This window comes from Propithecus coquereli, unplaced genomic scaffold, assembly GCF_000956105.1.
Source record: "Propithecus coquereli isolate 6110/MARCELLA unplaced genomic scaffold, Pcoq_1.0 Scaffold164, whole genome shotgun sequence".
NCBI classification, from domain to species: Eukaryota; Metazoa; Chordata; class Mammalia; order Primates; family Indriidae; genus Propithecus; species Propithecus coquereli.
Window position 1 is genome coordinate 1,275,448 of NW_012140969.1, and position 15,267 is coordinate 1,290,714.

At 40.9% G+C, this 15,267-nt stretch overlaps 1 protein-coding gene across 1 annotated transcript; it reads right to left on the bottom strand.

Moving 5' to 3' along the window:
* Positions 1 to 6,354: 6,354 nt before the first annotated feature.
* On the bottom strand, positions 6,355 to 11,224 carry LOC105807776 (zinc finger protein 426). The gene is made up of 6 exons (XM_012641236.1): positions 11,181 to 11,224; positions 10,604 to 10,695; positions 9,865 to 9,991; positions 8,988 to 9,068; positions 8,106 to 8,188; positions 6,355 to 7,611 (listed from the first exon to the last, which is right to left on the bottom strand). The coding sequence occupies exons 1-6, from the start codon at positions 11,203 to 11,205 to the stop codon at positions 6,355 to 6,357; spliced, it is 1,665 nt and encodes a 554-aa protein (XP_012496690.1). The 5' UTR covers positions 11,206 to 11,224.
* Between the last annotated feature and the right edge of the window lie 4,043 nt (positions 11,225 to 15,267).

Below are 15,267 nucleotides of genomic sequence, written 5' to 3' on the forward strand. Positions count from 1 at the left end.
CTGTGGGACCTGTGATTTGATTATTCCCTTCTTCCAAGGCAAGAAGTTAGCATTTACTATTTCATGGATGCTGGCAGAGGACCTGAGACTTTGGAGTCAGAAACAAAGGAGTTTATTACTCATGGTTTAGCAAACAGCCCAAACATCAGCACATTTGTGTTGGTTTCTTTTGTTTCCAAGTCCTTCAGGGGGTGACACGAAGGGCAAAAAATGCCATCTCCATATATGGTGGGTTGTGTTAGAAAATAAGCATGCTGAGGTTGGAAAACACTATCTTACAGCAAGGAGTAAGCCGGCCTGCTCTTTGTCTCGAAGGGCAACGACCTTGCCTTTCAGGGTTGCTCACTGCAAACAAAACCCAAGAAATGGCCTTGGCCAAAACCAGTCAGGGCCTTGCTTTCTAAACGAGCTCAGCCAGATAAGCGGGAGCATCGGAGACCCACGGAAAAGTGGTTCTCAAAAATCCACCCCTGGAGCCCACATCATCCTGACTTGTTGCAAATTTTCACATGAATATGCCAATGTCAGGCACTGACCAGCAGAAGCTGGAAATAAATCTATTCAATTTATCTCATGTATCACGTAGTAATGCTACTACCACAAGCAGTCCAAGCAGCAGGGTGAGGCCAATCCACAACACTGACCTCACCCATGAACCACCCATTTGTGCAGACATCACGTGGCCCTTTGTGGAGGTTCTGAAGGCTTTGCCACGCTCCTTGAATCCATATGCCATCCCTCGTCTGAGAGTTTTTCCATGAACAGTAAGATATGAGGAGTGAGTGATTCCTTATTCTTTACATTCACAGGCTTTCACTCCAGTGTGAATTCTCATTTGGATATGAAGTCTCGTGAAATACACAAAAGCTTCACCTTTTTTAATATATATATACATAGGATCTTTCACTAACTTGAATTTGATATGAGTATTGTGGCATGCAAAATAGCTTAAGGTTGCACCCCACTCCTTGCCTCCCCAGGGCTTTGCAGTAACTTTTAACGTATAAAATAAGCTTTGTGGAATGAACAAAGGCAATTCCACTTGCTTTACAAGCAGAAGGCTTCTCTCCAGTCTGAGTTCCTACACCTTCCGTAAGGCATGAAAAGTTAAAGTAAGCCCTACCATGTTCCTTAGGAAGCGGTTTCAGTCCACTCTAAGTTCCTACATGTTCTGTTAAGATCGCATTCTTTAATATCATACAAAAAAAAAACCCCTATTATTTCAGAACATTCTCTTACTTTTTCTCACTTGATTCCTAAGTTCTTTCACCAGATGAGTTTGGAAGCATTAAGGTCTAATAAACACAAAAATGCCTTTTTGCATGGCTTACACTAATTGAAATCATCTCTTGTGTGATTTCTTACATGTTCAACAGACCAAACACTGAAAACACCTTCCTTAATTCCTTATATTCACAAAGTTCCTCTTCACTGTGGCTCTGAATGTGAATATTAAGGATTGTAGAATATCTAAAGTGCTCCCCACATTGTTTTTTGTTTGTTTGTTTTCAGGCAGGATCTTGCTCTATTGCCCAGACTAGAGTACAGTGGCGTCATCATAGCTCATAGCAACCTCAAACTCCTGGGCTCAAGCAATCCTCCAGCCTCAGCCTCCCAGACTGCTGGGAATATAGGCATGAGCGACCACGCCCAGCCTTCCCCCATTGTTTGCTGCATTGTTTTGCTGGAGTGGCCATAACGAAATACCATGCACTAGATGGCTTAAACAGAATTTATTTGCTCATAGTTTTGGGGGCTGGAAGTCCAAGATCAAAGTGCTGATAGGAGCTGTGTAGGGTGGCTCACACCTGTAATCCCAGCACTGTGGGAGGCTGAGTCGGGAGGATCACTTGAGGCCAGGAGTTCAAGACCAGCCTGGTCCACACTGTGAGGACCCTTCTCTACAAGAAACAAAAGACATTAGCTAGGCATGGTAGTAGCACATGCCTATAGTCCCAGCTACTCTGGAGGTGGAGGCAGAAAGATCACTTGAGCCCAGGAACTCAAAGTTACACTGAGCTGTGATCACAACACTGCACTCTAGGGATGGTTTCTTCTAGAGGCCTTAACAGAAAGATCTCTCCTCTTGCCTTGCAGATGACCATTTGTGGTCACTTCACATGGAATTCTATTCCTGCTACCCTGGTATCTCTTTCACCTCTTATAAGAAAACCAGTCATGTTGAATTGGGGGGGGGGGTCCCATTTTAAATTAATCACTTCTCTAAGACCCTTATCTCCAAAATATCATTGCATCTTGAAGTCCCAGGGGTTAAAGGCTTACCAGAAGAATTGGGGAGGGGGGCAGGACATAATCTAGGCCATTCCACTTATATTCATCAAATTGTTCTCCAGCATGAGTTGGCATATAGATATTAAAGCTTGTGGCACGAAGGAAGGGTTTTCCCACACTGCTTACATTCATAGCAAATAATGAGTTGAGTTCTTAAACGTTTATTAAGGTCTGAACACTGGGAAAAGTCTTCCCCACATTCCTTACATTAACATGGCGTCTCTCCACTGGGAATCCTTACCTATACCTTAAGTCTTGAGGAACAAGTGAAGGCTTTCCCACATTCCTTACAATCATAGGGTTTCTGTCCAGTAAGAGGCTGTTTAAATCCTAAGGATTTAATAAAGCCTTTCCCATATTCCCCATAAATATAGGGTTTCCTGTCACCGTAAATTCTTATATGTTCATTAAGACCTGAGACAATAGTGAAGTGGATCCCACAATCCTAACTCCCAGAGCATTTCTTTACAATGTAACTTTGTTCACAACTTTCGAGTGAATGGGAAGAGAGAGCTTTCCCACAATCCTAACACTGATAAGGTTTCTCTCCATTATGAGTTTTTTTTAATGATATCGAGAGGGACTATAAGATTTGAAGGATTTATATTATATTTGAAGGATGATACTCCTTGCATCACAAGATTCCTTTCCAGTGAGTGAATTCATATACTTGAAATGAATCAGAGTAACTGAAGGCCTTCCCACATTGTTTACACTTGTAGGGTTTTTCTCTAGTGTCAGTTCGCAAGTGACTATTAAGGCTTGTGAAATGCTTAAAAGCCTCCCCACATTCCTTGTACGTGTGTGGTTTTTCTACAATGTGAGTTCGCATACGAATATTAAGGGAGAAGGAGTATATAAATCCTTTTCCTATAGCACCTCAAATAACATCTCTCCAGAATGAATTCTCGCATATGCATTAAGGTTTGAGGAACTAGTGAAGGCTTTCCAACATTCCTTATATTCACAGGGCTCTGTCCACTGTGAATTTATAAACATTTAGGAAGGGCTGAGCAATGATGAAGGCATTTCAATTTTCTTTGTAGAGATGGGCTATGTTGCCCAGCCTGGTCTCAAACTCCTGGCCTCAAGTGATCCTCCTACTTCCATCTCCCAAAGTACTGGGATTGTAGGTGTGAGCCACGGTGAAGGCATTTTTTAAAAATTTACAGACTTCTGGTTCCCAGTTCCCACATAAAGAGCTTGGAATTTGACACTCGGTCCCAAGAAGAAGTAAAAAGCTGAACAACCTGAAAAATCAACAACACTTCTTAGATGTATAAGAAAAATAAAGTCACAGGAAAAACTGCTACTTTCAAAATTGGTGACAGACAGGTGGATACAAAGAATCACAGAGCAGAAACCACCTCAGGGACCAGTACCAGGGAAGGAAAACTAATCACTGAAGAACTGTGAAGGACAGGTATGGACAAGCCTGGGAGTTAAAAACTCCGGTCACTGGCAGGGGTTCCCCACACTGTATGAGTTTTACCTCCAGGAACTCCGGTTCTCGCACTAAGTATCAGAGAAAAATCCCCTCGTGCTTTTGGTAGAGGAAGTGAAAAAGGAACCATTTTTACACATACCAGGGCACTCTGTTCTTCTTTACAAGGTCTGCCCTCGGGAGAAATTAGTTAACCGAAGCCTAATCTTCTGGGGTTTTATGAGAGCCTAAATGAGCAGAAGGAAGGGAAATATCCAACTCCAGCCATCTCTAGCCATCCTGACCCAATTAGAGGAAGGAAAAAAACTGTTAAGTTCACACAGTCCAGAGGCACAGACTCATCAAAAGACCAAAATCTAATCACTGGATAATAGAACACTTCCCCTCTCCCCAAAACTTATCACCATGTTACTAAGGGCCTGTTAACAGCAGTTCCTCTTACCCAGTATGTCAGGTCCAGCTATCAGGGAAAAATTACAAGGCATATTAAAAGGCAAAAGTCAGTTTAATGAGAGCAAGCACCAGATATGGCAGGAATACCGACATTATCCGACTGGGAATTTAAAACAATTATGGTTAATATGCTAAGGATGCTAATGGATAAAGTAGACAGCACCCAAGAAGAGATGAACAGTGTAAGCAGAGAGATGGAAATTCTAAGGAAGAAGCAAAAAGAAATTCTAGAGATTGAGAACATGTAACAGAAATGATGAACACCTCTGATGGGCTTATTACTAGACTGGAAACAGCTGACTAAAGAGTCTCCGAGCTTGTTGCTATATCAATAGAAACATCCACAACTGAAAAGCAAAGAGAACTAACACTGAGGGGAAAAAAACAGAAGACATAAGAACTGTAGGACACCTAAAAAAAGTTGTAACGTATGCATAACAGGAATGCCAGCAGGAAAAGAGAGAAAGGAATAAAAGAAATTTTGAAAGAATAATGACTAAGAATTTCTTAAAATTAATCTCAGACACCAAAGCAGAGATCCAGGAAGCTCAGAGAACACCAAGCAGGATAAGCTTCAAAAAACGCTACACCTAGGCATATAATTTTTAAATTACAGAATGTCAAAGATAACAAAAAAATCCTGAAAAAAAAGCCAGGAGGAAAAAAATGTGTTATGTATATATGAACAAGGGGAAGAATTACATCCGATTTTGAGCATAGGAGAAGAAATAAGTGGAAGTAAAATAAAAATTTTTCTTTTCTAATTCTTAATTGAGCTAACAGATAACTTTTCAAATATTAATAGTTACAATGTATTAGATTATATAGGCTCATTGTGTGTGTGAAAATATATGTGAAATGAATACAACAATGATGGAAGGGAGGATTTAGGATTATTTTGTCATTACTAATACTACTCATGAAACAGTACAGTATCATAAATGTGAGGTTGCATATAAATATCAGTGGAAGTAAAATAAAAATTTTTCTTTTCTAATTCTTAATTGAGCTAACAGATAACTTTTCAAATATTAATAGTTATAATGTATTAGATTATATAGGCTCATTGTGTGTGTGAAAATATATGTGAAATGAATACAACAATGATGGAAGGGAGGATTTAGGATTATTTTGTCATTACTAATACTACTCATGAAACAGTACAGTATCATAAATGTGAGGTTGCATATAAATATCATGGCATGTAAATTATTTAAAGGTTATACCACATTCCTTACCTTCCTAGAGTTCTGCAGTAATTGTAGACATGTAAAAAGAATTTTGTGGAATGAAAGTTTTCCTACATGACTTACAAGCAGGTTTCTCACCAGTTTTACTTCTCACACTTTCTATAAGGTAGAAAATATTAACGTAAGCTCTTCCACAATCCTAATGGGGTTTTGGTCCATTCCATGGTGTATAAACAAGGTCATAGTCCTTCCTTTCACAGTAAAAGAAACTTTCTTTTCTTTCCTTTTTTTTTTCCTCCTTATTTTCATATGGTCTATTATCAGATGCCTTGTATATGAATATTAAGATATGATGAACACTTGTAGGCTTTTTCACATGCCTTACATTCATAGAACTTCTCCCGTGTGGTTTCGTACATGTTCAGAAAGGGCTGAAGACTCAGTGAAGGCTTTCCCACATTTCTCACATTCGTATGGTTTCTCTCCAGTGTGGCTTTGCACATTACGAATATTAATCAAGGCCTTTGGACAATCTAAATGGTTTTTACAGATTGTTTATGGTACTCATTTGCTAGAGCTACCATAACAAAATACGACAATCTGGGTGCCTCAAACAAGAGAAATTTATTTGTTCACAGTTCTGGAGGCTAGAAGTCTAAGACCAAGATGCCAGGAGGGTTGGTTTCCTGTGGAGGCCTTAATAGAAGGATCTATTCCAGCCCCGTCTTTGGCTTGCAGATGGCCATCTTCTGATGACTTCACATGATCTTCTGCGTGTGTGTCCCTGACACATCTTTCTCTTCTCATAGGGACACCTGGCATGCTGGATTGGGGCTCTACCCTAACAGACTCATTTTTATTAAATAATTTTCGTAGGTTTCACAGAGAACTCCTGTGTGAGTTCTTTCATGTCTTCAAAGTGATCTGGGACAAATGAGGCCTTTCCCACGTTGCTTATAACAACACGGTTTCTCACTAGTGAGTCCTTTCATGTCTCCGAAGTGAACGGGGATGACTATAAGCTCTCTCACATTGCTGACATTTATAGGGTTTCTCTTCAGCGTGAGTTCTTTCATGAATTCTAAAGGAACTGGAACATATGAAGGCTTTACCACACTCCTTACATTCATAGGGTTTCTCTCCAGTGTGAGTTCTTTCATGTATTTGAAATGAACTGGAATGACTGAAGGCCTTCCCACATTGTTTACACTCATAGGGTTTTTCTCCAGTGTGGATCCGCATGTGAATTTTTAAGTGGGTGGAATAGTTAAAAGCCTTCCCACATTCCTTACATGTGTATGGTTTTTGGGAACTGTGAGTTCGCATGTGATTATTAAGACATGAAGGATACCCAAATACTTTCCCACATATCTTACACTCACAGGCCTTCTCTTCAGTGTGAGTTCTCAAATGTCCACTAAGATTTGAGGAAATAGCAAAGGCTTTTCCACATTCAACACATACAAAAGGCTTCTCTCCAGTGTGAGTTCTTATATGTTGAATAAGGCGTGAGGATGTAAGGAACGATTTCCCACATTCCTTACACTCATAGCGCTTATCTCCACTGTGAGATCGTACGTGTATACTAAGGCCCGAGTACTGAGTGAAGGCTTTCCCGCATTCCTTACATACATAGGGCTTCTCTCCAGTGTGAGTTCTTCCATGTATTTGAAATGAATTAGAATAATTAAAGGCCTTCCCACATTCCTTACATTCATATGGTTTCTCTCCAGTGTGAGTTCGCATGTGAATATTGAGGTATGCCGGATATCTATAGCCTTTTCCACATTCCTGACATTTGTAGGGCTTTTTTGCATTGAGGGTTTCTAATAGCACAGAAAGGCTTGTGGAGTGAATAAAATCTGTCCCATATTCCTTCCATTCATAGAGTTTTTCCCCATTGTGACTTCTCATATGTGCCTGAAGGCATGACTGACTTATGAAGGATCTCCCACAGTGATTGCATCCAAAGGATTTCTCTTGTGTGTTAGTTCTCTGGTACACAATATTTGGTGTCAGGCTGAAGATTTTCCCACTCCGATTTAACTCAGGAAGTTTCTCACCAGCAGAGGTTTTCTTGTGCAGGAAGAGAAAGTCTTTCCCATACCGATTACAGTCATACGTGTTCCCTAGACTTTGGGTTCTCATGTGTGTCTTAAGGCATGAGTGTTCACTGAAGACTTCTCCGTGTAGCTTACAATCACAGACTTCTCCTGCATTGTGGCTTCCTTCCTGTTGATGAAGGGATGAATGACAATTTAAGTATTTTTTCAAACACATTAATAGATTCCACCCATCTGAAGATAAAAACATGATGATGATGATGATTATGATTTTTGCCATTTTCATTACACAGTGTATATACAATTCCTGCCTTGCTGATTTTTTTCCAATAGTATGACTGAATGCTTATCCCAGAATGTTATGTCATCTATTCTAATCTTAAATGGACTGCTACAGAATTCCAAGATATTGTTTTAAAAACTCAACGTCTAGTTACATATGTGGGGAATGTGTACTCCTGGGAAAGCTAAAGAAATAAGTTCTATTCTGGTTTGGGGCATACTCAAATTCATCGTATTCAAGCTGTCTCTCTAGAGATATCACTTTCTTTTGCATGTATGCTACTGCTCTCAAATATCTCTTATTTTTGCTGATTTTCTATAATGGCATTCCCGATTTTTCTCTAAGGGTAGAAAATAATAAACATCCCTTGTTAATCTTACTGTTTGAATCCCAACGGATGTCTGACCCCTCAAAAATTCCTGCTGAAGTGCTGACCATTTGGTTTCAAATTGCATTTCCCATCCTGAAATAAAACAGAGAAAAAGAAACGGAAGACTGACTTGAGTGAAAAACAATAAGCCTCATTTGTATTTGTTTTCAAATTCAACACAGTAAGAAAAAGAAGAGAGAGATTTGAGGATTCTGGTTATGTCAAAAATTTGTCAAAGACAAGGGCGTGGGATAAAAATTTTCGATCGTTTATTACAAATTGATTCTGTGAAAATTAAAACTGATGGTGAACAGAAAGAGAATATTAGGGAATTAAAGTTGGAAATTTCTGGAAAAAGAGCTTACAACAAAACAATAAACATATCCCTTGTTAATGGGGGCATTATCCACAGGGGATATGTTCCAAGACCCCCAGTGGATGCCTGAAACAGCATATAGTACCAAACCCTATATATTCTATGTTTTTTGATCTGGTAACTGAGGCGGCTACTAAGTAACTAATGGGCAGGTAGCATATAGAGTGGGGAAATGCTGGAGAAAAGGATGATTCCTGTCTTGGGCAGGATGACACAAGATTTCATCACATAACTGAGAACAGTGAGCAATTTAAAACATGAACAATTTATTTCTAGAATTTTCCTTTTAATGTTTTTGGACTATAGTTGACTGCAGGTAACTAAAACTGTGGAAAGCGAAACCATGGACAAGGAGGCCTACTGTATAAGTGAAAGAGTGTGAGAAGTTGAGTATTTCCTGACTTCTGAGATGGCCCCAACCTTCTGAAGGAAAATGCATCTTAAAAAGCTGCTTCATTATACTTCCAAACGTACTGAACTTCTCATTAACCAGGGTTATTCTTCACGAACACTCACCTTGGAAAACTCCTCCCTGAACTGCCTTTAACTCCTCTTGTTCCAACCAAGTGATCAAACTGGGTTTTATGAGCTGACATCCTGAGCACAGGGAAAGATGTTAATGGAGGAGGCTCATGTAAGAGATCATAAACCATCTTACAATTCAGGAACTACAGTTCTAATCAAAGCAGTGAAATTATTTCAAAAGGGCTAAAAATGCAAATAATGCCTCTGTACCCCCAAAAGTTCAGTTACCTCTGTCCCCTAAGACTCAAATCCGGGTTTATGTACACATTTACAAGGCACTAAGACTTTTATTCAAATAGGAAATAAAGGAAAGGTAAAAGAGATCTTCATTATCCTGGAAAAACAACTACATCAGTGGTTCTCAAAACACTATTGTGCATCAGAGTCATCTAGACCAGGGTACCCGACCTGTGGTGAGTTGTATAATTATTTCAATATATATAACAATGAAATAACGATAGAAACAGAGTGCACAATAAATGTGCTTGAATCATCCTGAAACCACAGCCCGCCTCCCCTGTCCATGGAATAATTGTCTTCCATGAAAACAGTCCCTGGTGCCAAGAAGATTGGGGACTGCTGATTTAGAGGATGTGCTGGAACACAGATGACTGGACTCCAACTCCAGGTTTCTGATTCACTATGTCACAAGGTGGAGAAAGAAAATGTACATTTCTGACACTGATGGTATTGCTATTGATCTTGCACCACGTTCTGAGAACAACCACAGTAGATCAAAGCCTATTTAGGGCAGGGACTATGTTTGTCATTCCCACTGTATTCAGAGTTGACATCACCGATGCTGCCACGCAGTGAGCACGTAACATGTATCAGTGCCACAAAAGGCTACAAGGACTGGCAGTCTCACCTACTGTGGCCAGGTTGTTGTAGTTCTCCAGCATCACATCGCTGTACAGGTTTCTCTGAGTTGTGTCCAGCAAAGTCCACTCCTCCTGGGTGAAGTCCACAGCCACGTCATCGAAGGTCACCAAATCCTAAACCATCACACGCATGCTGGTTTGAGCCACATACCATCTCTACCAGTGTTCACCGGAGAATGAGGGGGGGACCTAGTGCCTGTACAGGAATCCGAGGTCTGTAATTATCAACCCCAAGGTCCGATGGTCCTAGAAACTCTTTTATCTAAACACGTTCACAGTGGATCTCCGCCAGTCATATGGCTTCTTGAATATGAATTTATCTCACCGCACCCAGACTAGGAAATCTCATCGTATTTTCATCTATTAGAGCACACTGCTCAGCATTTTCCAGACATTTCATCAACACTGATGAACAAATACATTCTTTGGGTAAAGGAAACTTCCATCTGCGTTGCTGCCTGTCAGAACACCCAGCAAAAGAAGAAACATGCAGTCAGCCCCATTAGGGTGAAGATTAATTAGTAATTACTAAAATACTGGGATGATTTTAAAGTTAACACCTCACCCATGTGAAGGGGCTCCTTTCCCTTCAACTGGGAACTCAGTCCCTGAGCAAAGCTTTATTTGCTTTAAGAGCCTCTGGAGACAAGGCTGTCTAGAAGGAAGTCGGTCTACCTGGTCAAGATGCAGCATGTCATTCTGTACAAGGATACAGCTTCCTTTTACCTGATAGTAATTTTTCAGGCAGTCAGCCACCATCCTTCCTGCCTCTGTCTTTGCTTCATGAAGGCAGACTGGGTCCCCAGAAAGACGATGTCCTGGAACAGTAACGAAGCATGAGAACTCAGAGCTGAGTGTGATTCCCACATCTATATACCTGGAAGTCACTCCGTCCTAGTTTGAAATTCCCATATACTCCTGCACAATCAAGAAGACACATACATCTACAACCTACTGCCGTACAATGCCAGAGCAGTCTGTCTCACCTACAGCCGGAAAAGGGGAGGGTCGGCCATGCTGCCTGACAGGAAAAGTTTAATAGTCTTATTTTACAGATAGGAAACTTACACCCTGAGCAATGTGACTTTATCATGATGACAGAACTCATGAAGGAGACTACGCAGCACCTCTTCCCAAAGCACACATCCCAGGGGGCCGACTTACAAAACAGCACACTATGGCCCGCTTCAGCACCTCCCAAAAGAGCCAGTAGTGTGACTATTCAGCCCAGACCACAGCACTCTGTATCGTTTAGGGAGAAGCTACAGAAGCGTCTCAGAAAAAGAGCATCAACGGGACTTACCAGGGGACAAATCAACAGCTGCCATCCTACGAGGTGAAAATGGGCCTGAACGCTCCTTTCTTTGATGCCAACATCACTTCAGCGCAGCCTGTGAATCTAAGTGGATAGTGGCAATCCTCATTCCTGTTTATACAGGGCTTCTGGGATTCCTGTTGGTATCAACCATTAATCAACAAGCAATACTTAATCATCAGTCATCAAACATCATACATCAGGCCAGGAGAGGTGGCTCACGCCTGTTATCCTAGCACTTTGAGAGGTCCAGGCAGGAGGATTGCTTGAGGCCAGGAGTTCAAAACCAGCCTGAGCAAGAGCAGACCCCGTCTCTACAAAAAAATAGAAAAATTAGCCAGGTGTGGTAGTGTACATCTGTAGTCCCAGCTACTTGGGGGGCTGAGGCAGGAGGATCCCTTGAGCCCAGGAGTTTGAGGATGCAGTGAGCTATGAAGACGTCACTGCACTCCAGCCCCCAGAGACAGAGTAAGACCCTGTTCTCAAGAAAAAACAAACAAAAAAATCATTAGTTCTCTCTCTGCAGACAATATATGTAGAGGTCACTAAAAATGGTGTACTCTGTCACATGAGTATCAGGAACACTGACTGCCATTTACTGAGATGGCTATGTGTCAGAAGTTACACTAGGAGATGTATAAATACATAAATGCATATACACACATGCTCAATTATCGTAACTACCATTTCCAGTAGAAATCATTGTCCCTATTTCATACTGAAAAGACCTACATTAGACAACATTTGTAATTGGTCAATAGCACCCAGTTTCAGAAGTGATAAACCAGAACTTGAATGCAGGTAAGGTTTTTGCAAAGAAATCTCAGAATACAGTTAAGGACTGGGCAGCCTCAACAGGTCTTGGCTGGAAACATTCTACAGATCAGCCTTCCCCCTTGCACTGGCAGAGGGGTGATGCCACAGTAGACTGTGCCCAACACTTATCTACTATATGGGTCTTCTTATCTATAGTATGAGTCTATTACATGGGTATTCATAAATACTACGAACCACCTTTTCATTGTATTTATCAGGTTCATTTCTTCATCAAGGTTTTCTTTTATTTTTTGTAGAGATGGGGGTCTCGCTATGCTGCCCAGCCTGGTCTCAAGTGATCCTCCTGCCTCTGCCTCCTAAAGTGCTAGAATTACAGGTGTGAACCACACCTGGCCCTTCTTTTATTTTTATTAATTTCTTTCCCACACTTATTTCATGATTTGTTAGTTATCTTTTAACCTTCTGTATCTTAAACATTAACTTTTTTCAGTTAAAAATTAATGAAAGTGATTAACAAATCAGACACAGAACAGCAGCTCAAACGATGACCAACAGAATGGTAGTCAAATGATGATAAACACTGAAAGTTCCTCAGTTCATCATCCATGAAGCAAATTCACTCTCCCAAAAACCCTACAGGTCTCACTCCACGGATGACATTAACACCCTAATGTCACAAAAACCACATCTGGACTCGTGGTACAGATCACACCTACTACCAGGGGTCTCAAATGGGGATCCTTATGCTGGATAGGCCCACAAATGTGTTTAGTTTGATGGCACCTACATAGAATATTTAACTTTAATTATTAAAAATTGACATATAATCAATGTATGTTCAAATGCACACATCTTAAGTATTAATTGGAAGAATTTTGACAATTGTATACACTCCTGTAATAACAAAGCCTAAACAAGATGAAGAATCCAATCATTTACCTGCAGAAGGCCCACTGCACCTTCCAGTCTGTTCCCTATAAGGCCCACACAAGCACTTTGTGATTTCTTCCAGCTACTAGGTACAATAATCTGTATATGAACATTAGGCACATTGCTCATCCTTTTCAAATTTACGTCCTAACTCATTTTTTCTCTATCGTATAAAGAAGCAATATGGGAGAACTATGTTAACCTCCCACTGGAATCATGGACTTGACTATTCTTGTGTGACTGTGAAGTATTCCTTTACAAATTTTTAAGAACTGGATAGACATACATTTTGAACTTTAATATTTTTGAAGAAACAAAATCTTTTACTTTAATGGACACTATATACCTCTAGGAATGCTTTATGACAATGTCATGTGACTGCAGAATCTGCTTTCCTTTGGTGAGTTTTTGCATATTGTGGGCAGCACTGTCTCCTTTGGATGCCAATGTTCCCCAGTGCCTGGCACAGACTGACTCACCAAAGGGACCCAGTGATTGCTGCGTGACAACCAAGATCCTTTTCAAATTTTACACAACTTTCTCAACTTTACGAGACACTTATCAGGGTATTAAGTGCATTTCTCACTGACAATTTCAAGTCACGATGGGTTTATCTGGACATGGCCTCATTGTACATGGAGGAGCATCTGTATTCAAGTATAGCTAGATTATAGCTAAGTAACTGTTCCTAATACAATATAAATGAGTTTCCAATAAAAATGTATCAAATTACTCCAAGAATCCAAGGCTGGGAAGAACACTTCTCTGCACTCTCCCGCCACCCGTGGCTTGTCTAGACGCTGAAGACTGGTTTCCCATGGCCTCCTGATGTGGATGCTTAGTTCCCTTGGTCTTATACCTGTGCTGGCACGCTGACTTCCTCTGCTCAGTAGCCTAACAGGGCTTCTCTGCATTTCACAGGGTTGCTTCCTGCTTACCCAGTGACTGCCGACTAGCTCTGGCCCAGGCAACCCAGTGAACTTCACCATCTAATGGGCTGCAATGACACCTTCTCTAACAAGGTCTGCAGCCCAGTCTTAGGGAGAAGGACCTGCTACAAGTTTGCTTTCCTTAGGGACTGTCGCTTATAAGATATAAGTTAGAGTTCTCTTTGTATCTTTATGTTACACTTCTGTTTAAATCAAGGTATGACTTCTGTTTTCTGGCTGAACCCAGACTGATACAGTATTGAGACAGACCAATCTCAGGAATTAGGCTTGAGGTTTGGGGTTTGTTCTGGTCAAGTCTTTAGGCATAAGCAAAGAGCTCAGCTTGTGACCAGTGGGAAAGACATTCAGTGGCATCACATCAATCAAGGTATTTCCTATGTTTGATTGTAAAGTGCCCACTGAAGCACTTGCCTTGGAACTCCAAGTGAATAATGCACTTAATCATTACAGTAGTAACAATGACTACGAACACTGTGGTGAGGGATGGATTCTTTTGAATGTACTTGCACTGAAAATGTCAACCTCAGATCTTCTCATTTGCAGCTCAATCAATGTCTGAGAATCAGAAAGCTTCTGTGACAGCCCTTAAAGATATTTCTTTTCTTGTCTCCACAAGGCTGATATAGTTGAAAGCCAAACACAAATTTTAACTTAAAAGATTAAACTACAACCATGGCACAGTCTCACCTAGTTTTTCAGGTGAAAATTAGGGCATTAATCAGTTATTGTAAATGACGAAGTAATACCCCTCGTGTGATCTCTACCCAGGGAGTCAAGAGGTTGGGTGATATGGGGTAGATGCTTCCTGAAAAAAGCAATAGTTTCTACTACTTTTAGTAACCTGCACCAAAATTCCCTTTCAGCATGAAGTATAGGGACGTATGGACGTATGTTTAGCAGAGAACAAGGAGTACGGGCTAAGCAGACAGTAAACTTAAGAAAAAGAAAGGAAAGAAAGGAAAGAAGGGGAAGGAAGAGGGGAAGGGGAGGAAAGGAAGAAGGAAAGAAGGAGGGAGGGAAGGAAGGAAGGAAGGAAGGAGAAAGAAAGAAGAAAGAGGAAAGGAAGAGAAGGAAGGGAAGGGAGGGGAAGGAGGAAGGAAGGAAAGAAGGGAGGGAGGGAGGAAGGGAGGAAAGGAGAGGAAACAACAGAGAGAAGATCACTGTGGTGGAAATAGGGTGAGTAGCACAGATGAGGTTGAAGATGGGTCAGGGGCCAGTTCATATAGGGTCCAGTGAGCCCTTATGATGGGATGTTTGAGTTTTATACTATGGCCTCTGGGAAGACACTGGAGAGTTTAAAGCAACAGAGGGGCATCATAGGATTTTCCTATTTTAAAAGGATCACTCTAAGAGGTGGCTCATACCTATAATCCCAGTGCTTTGGGAGGCTGAAGTGCAAGGATTGCTTGAGGCCAGGA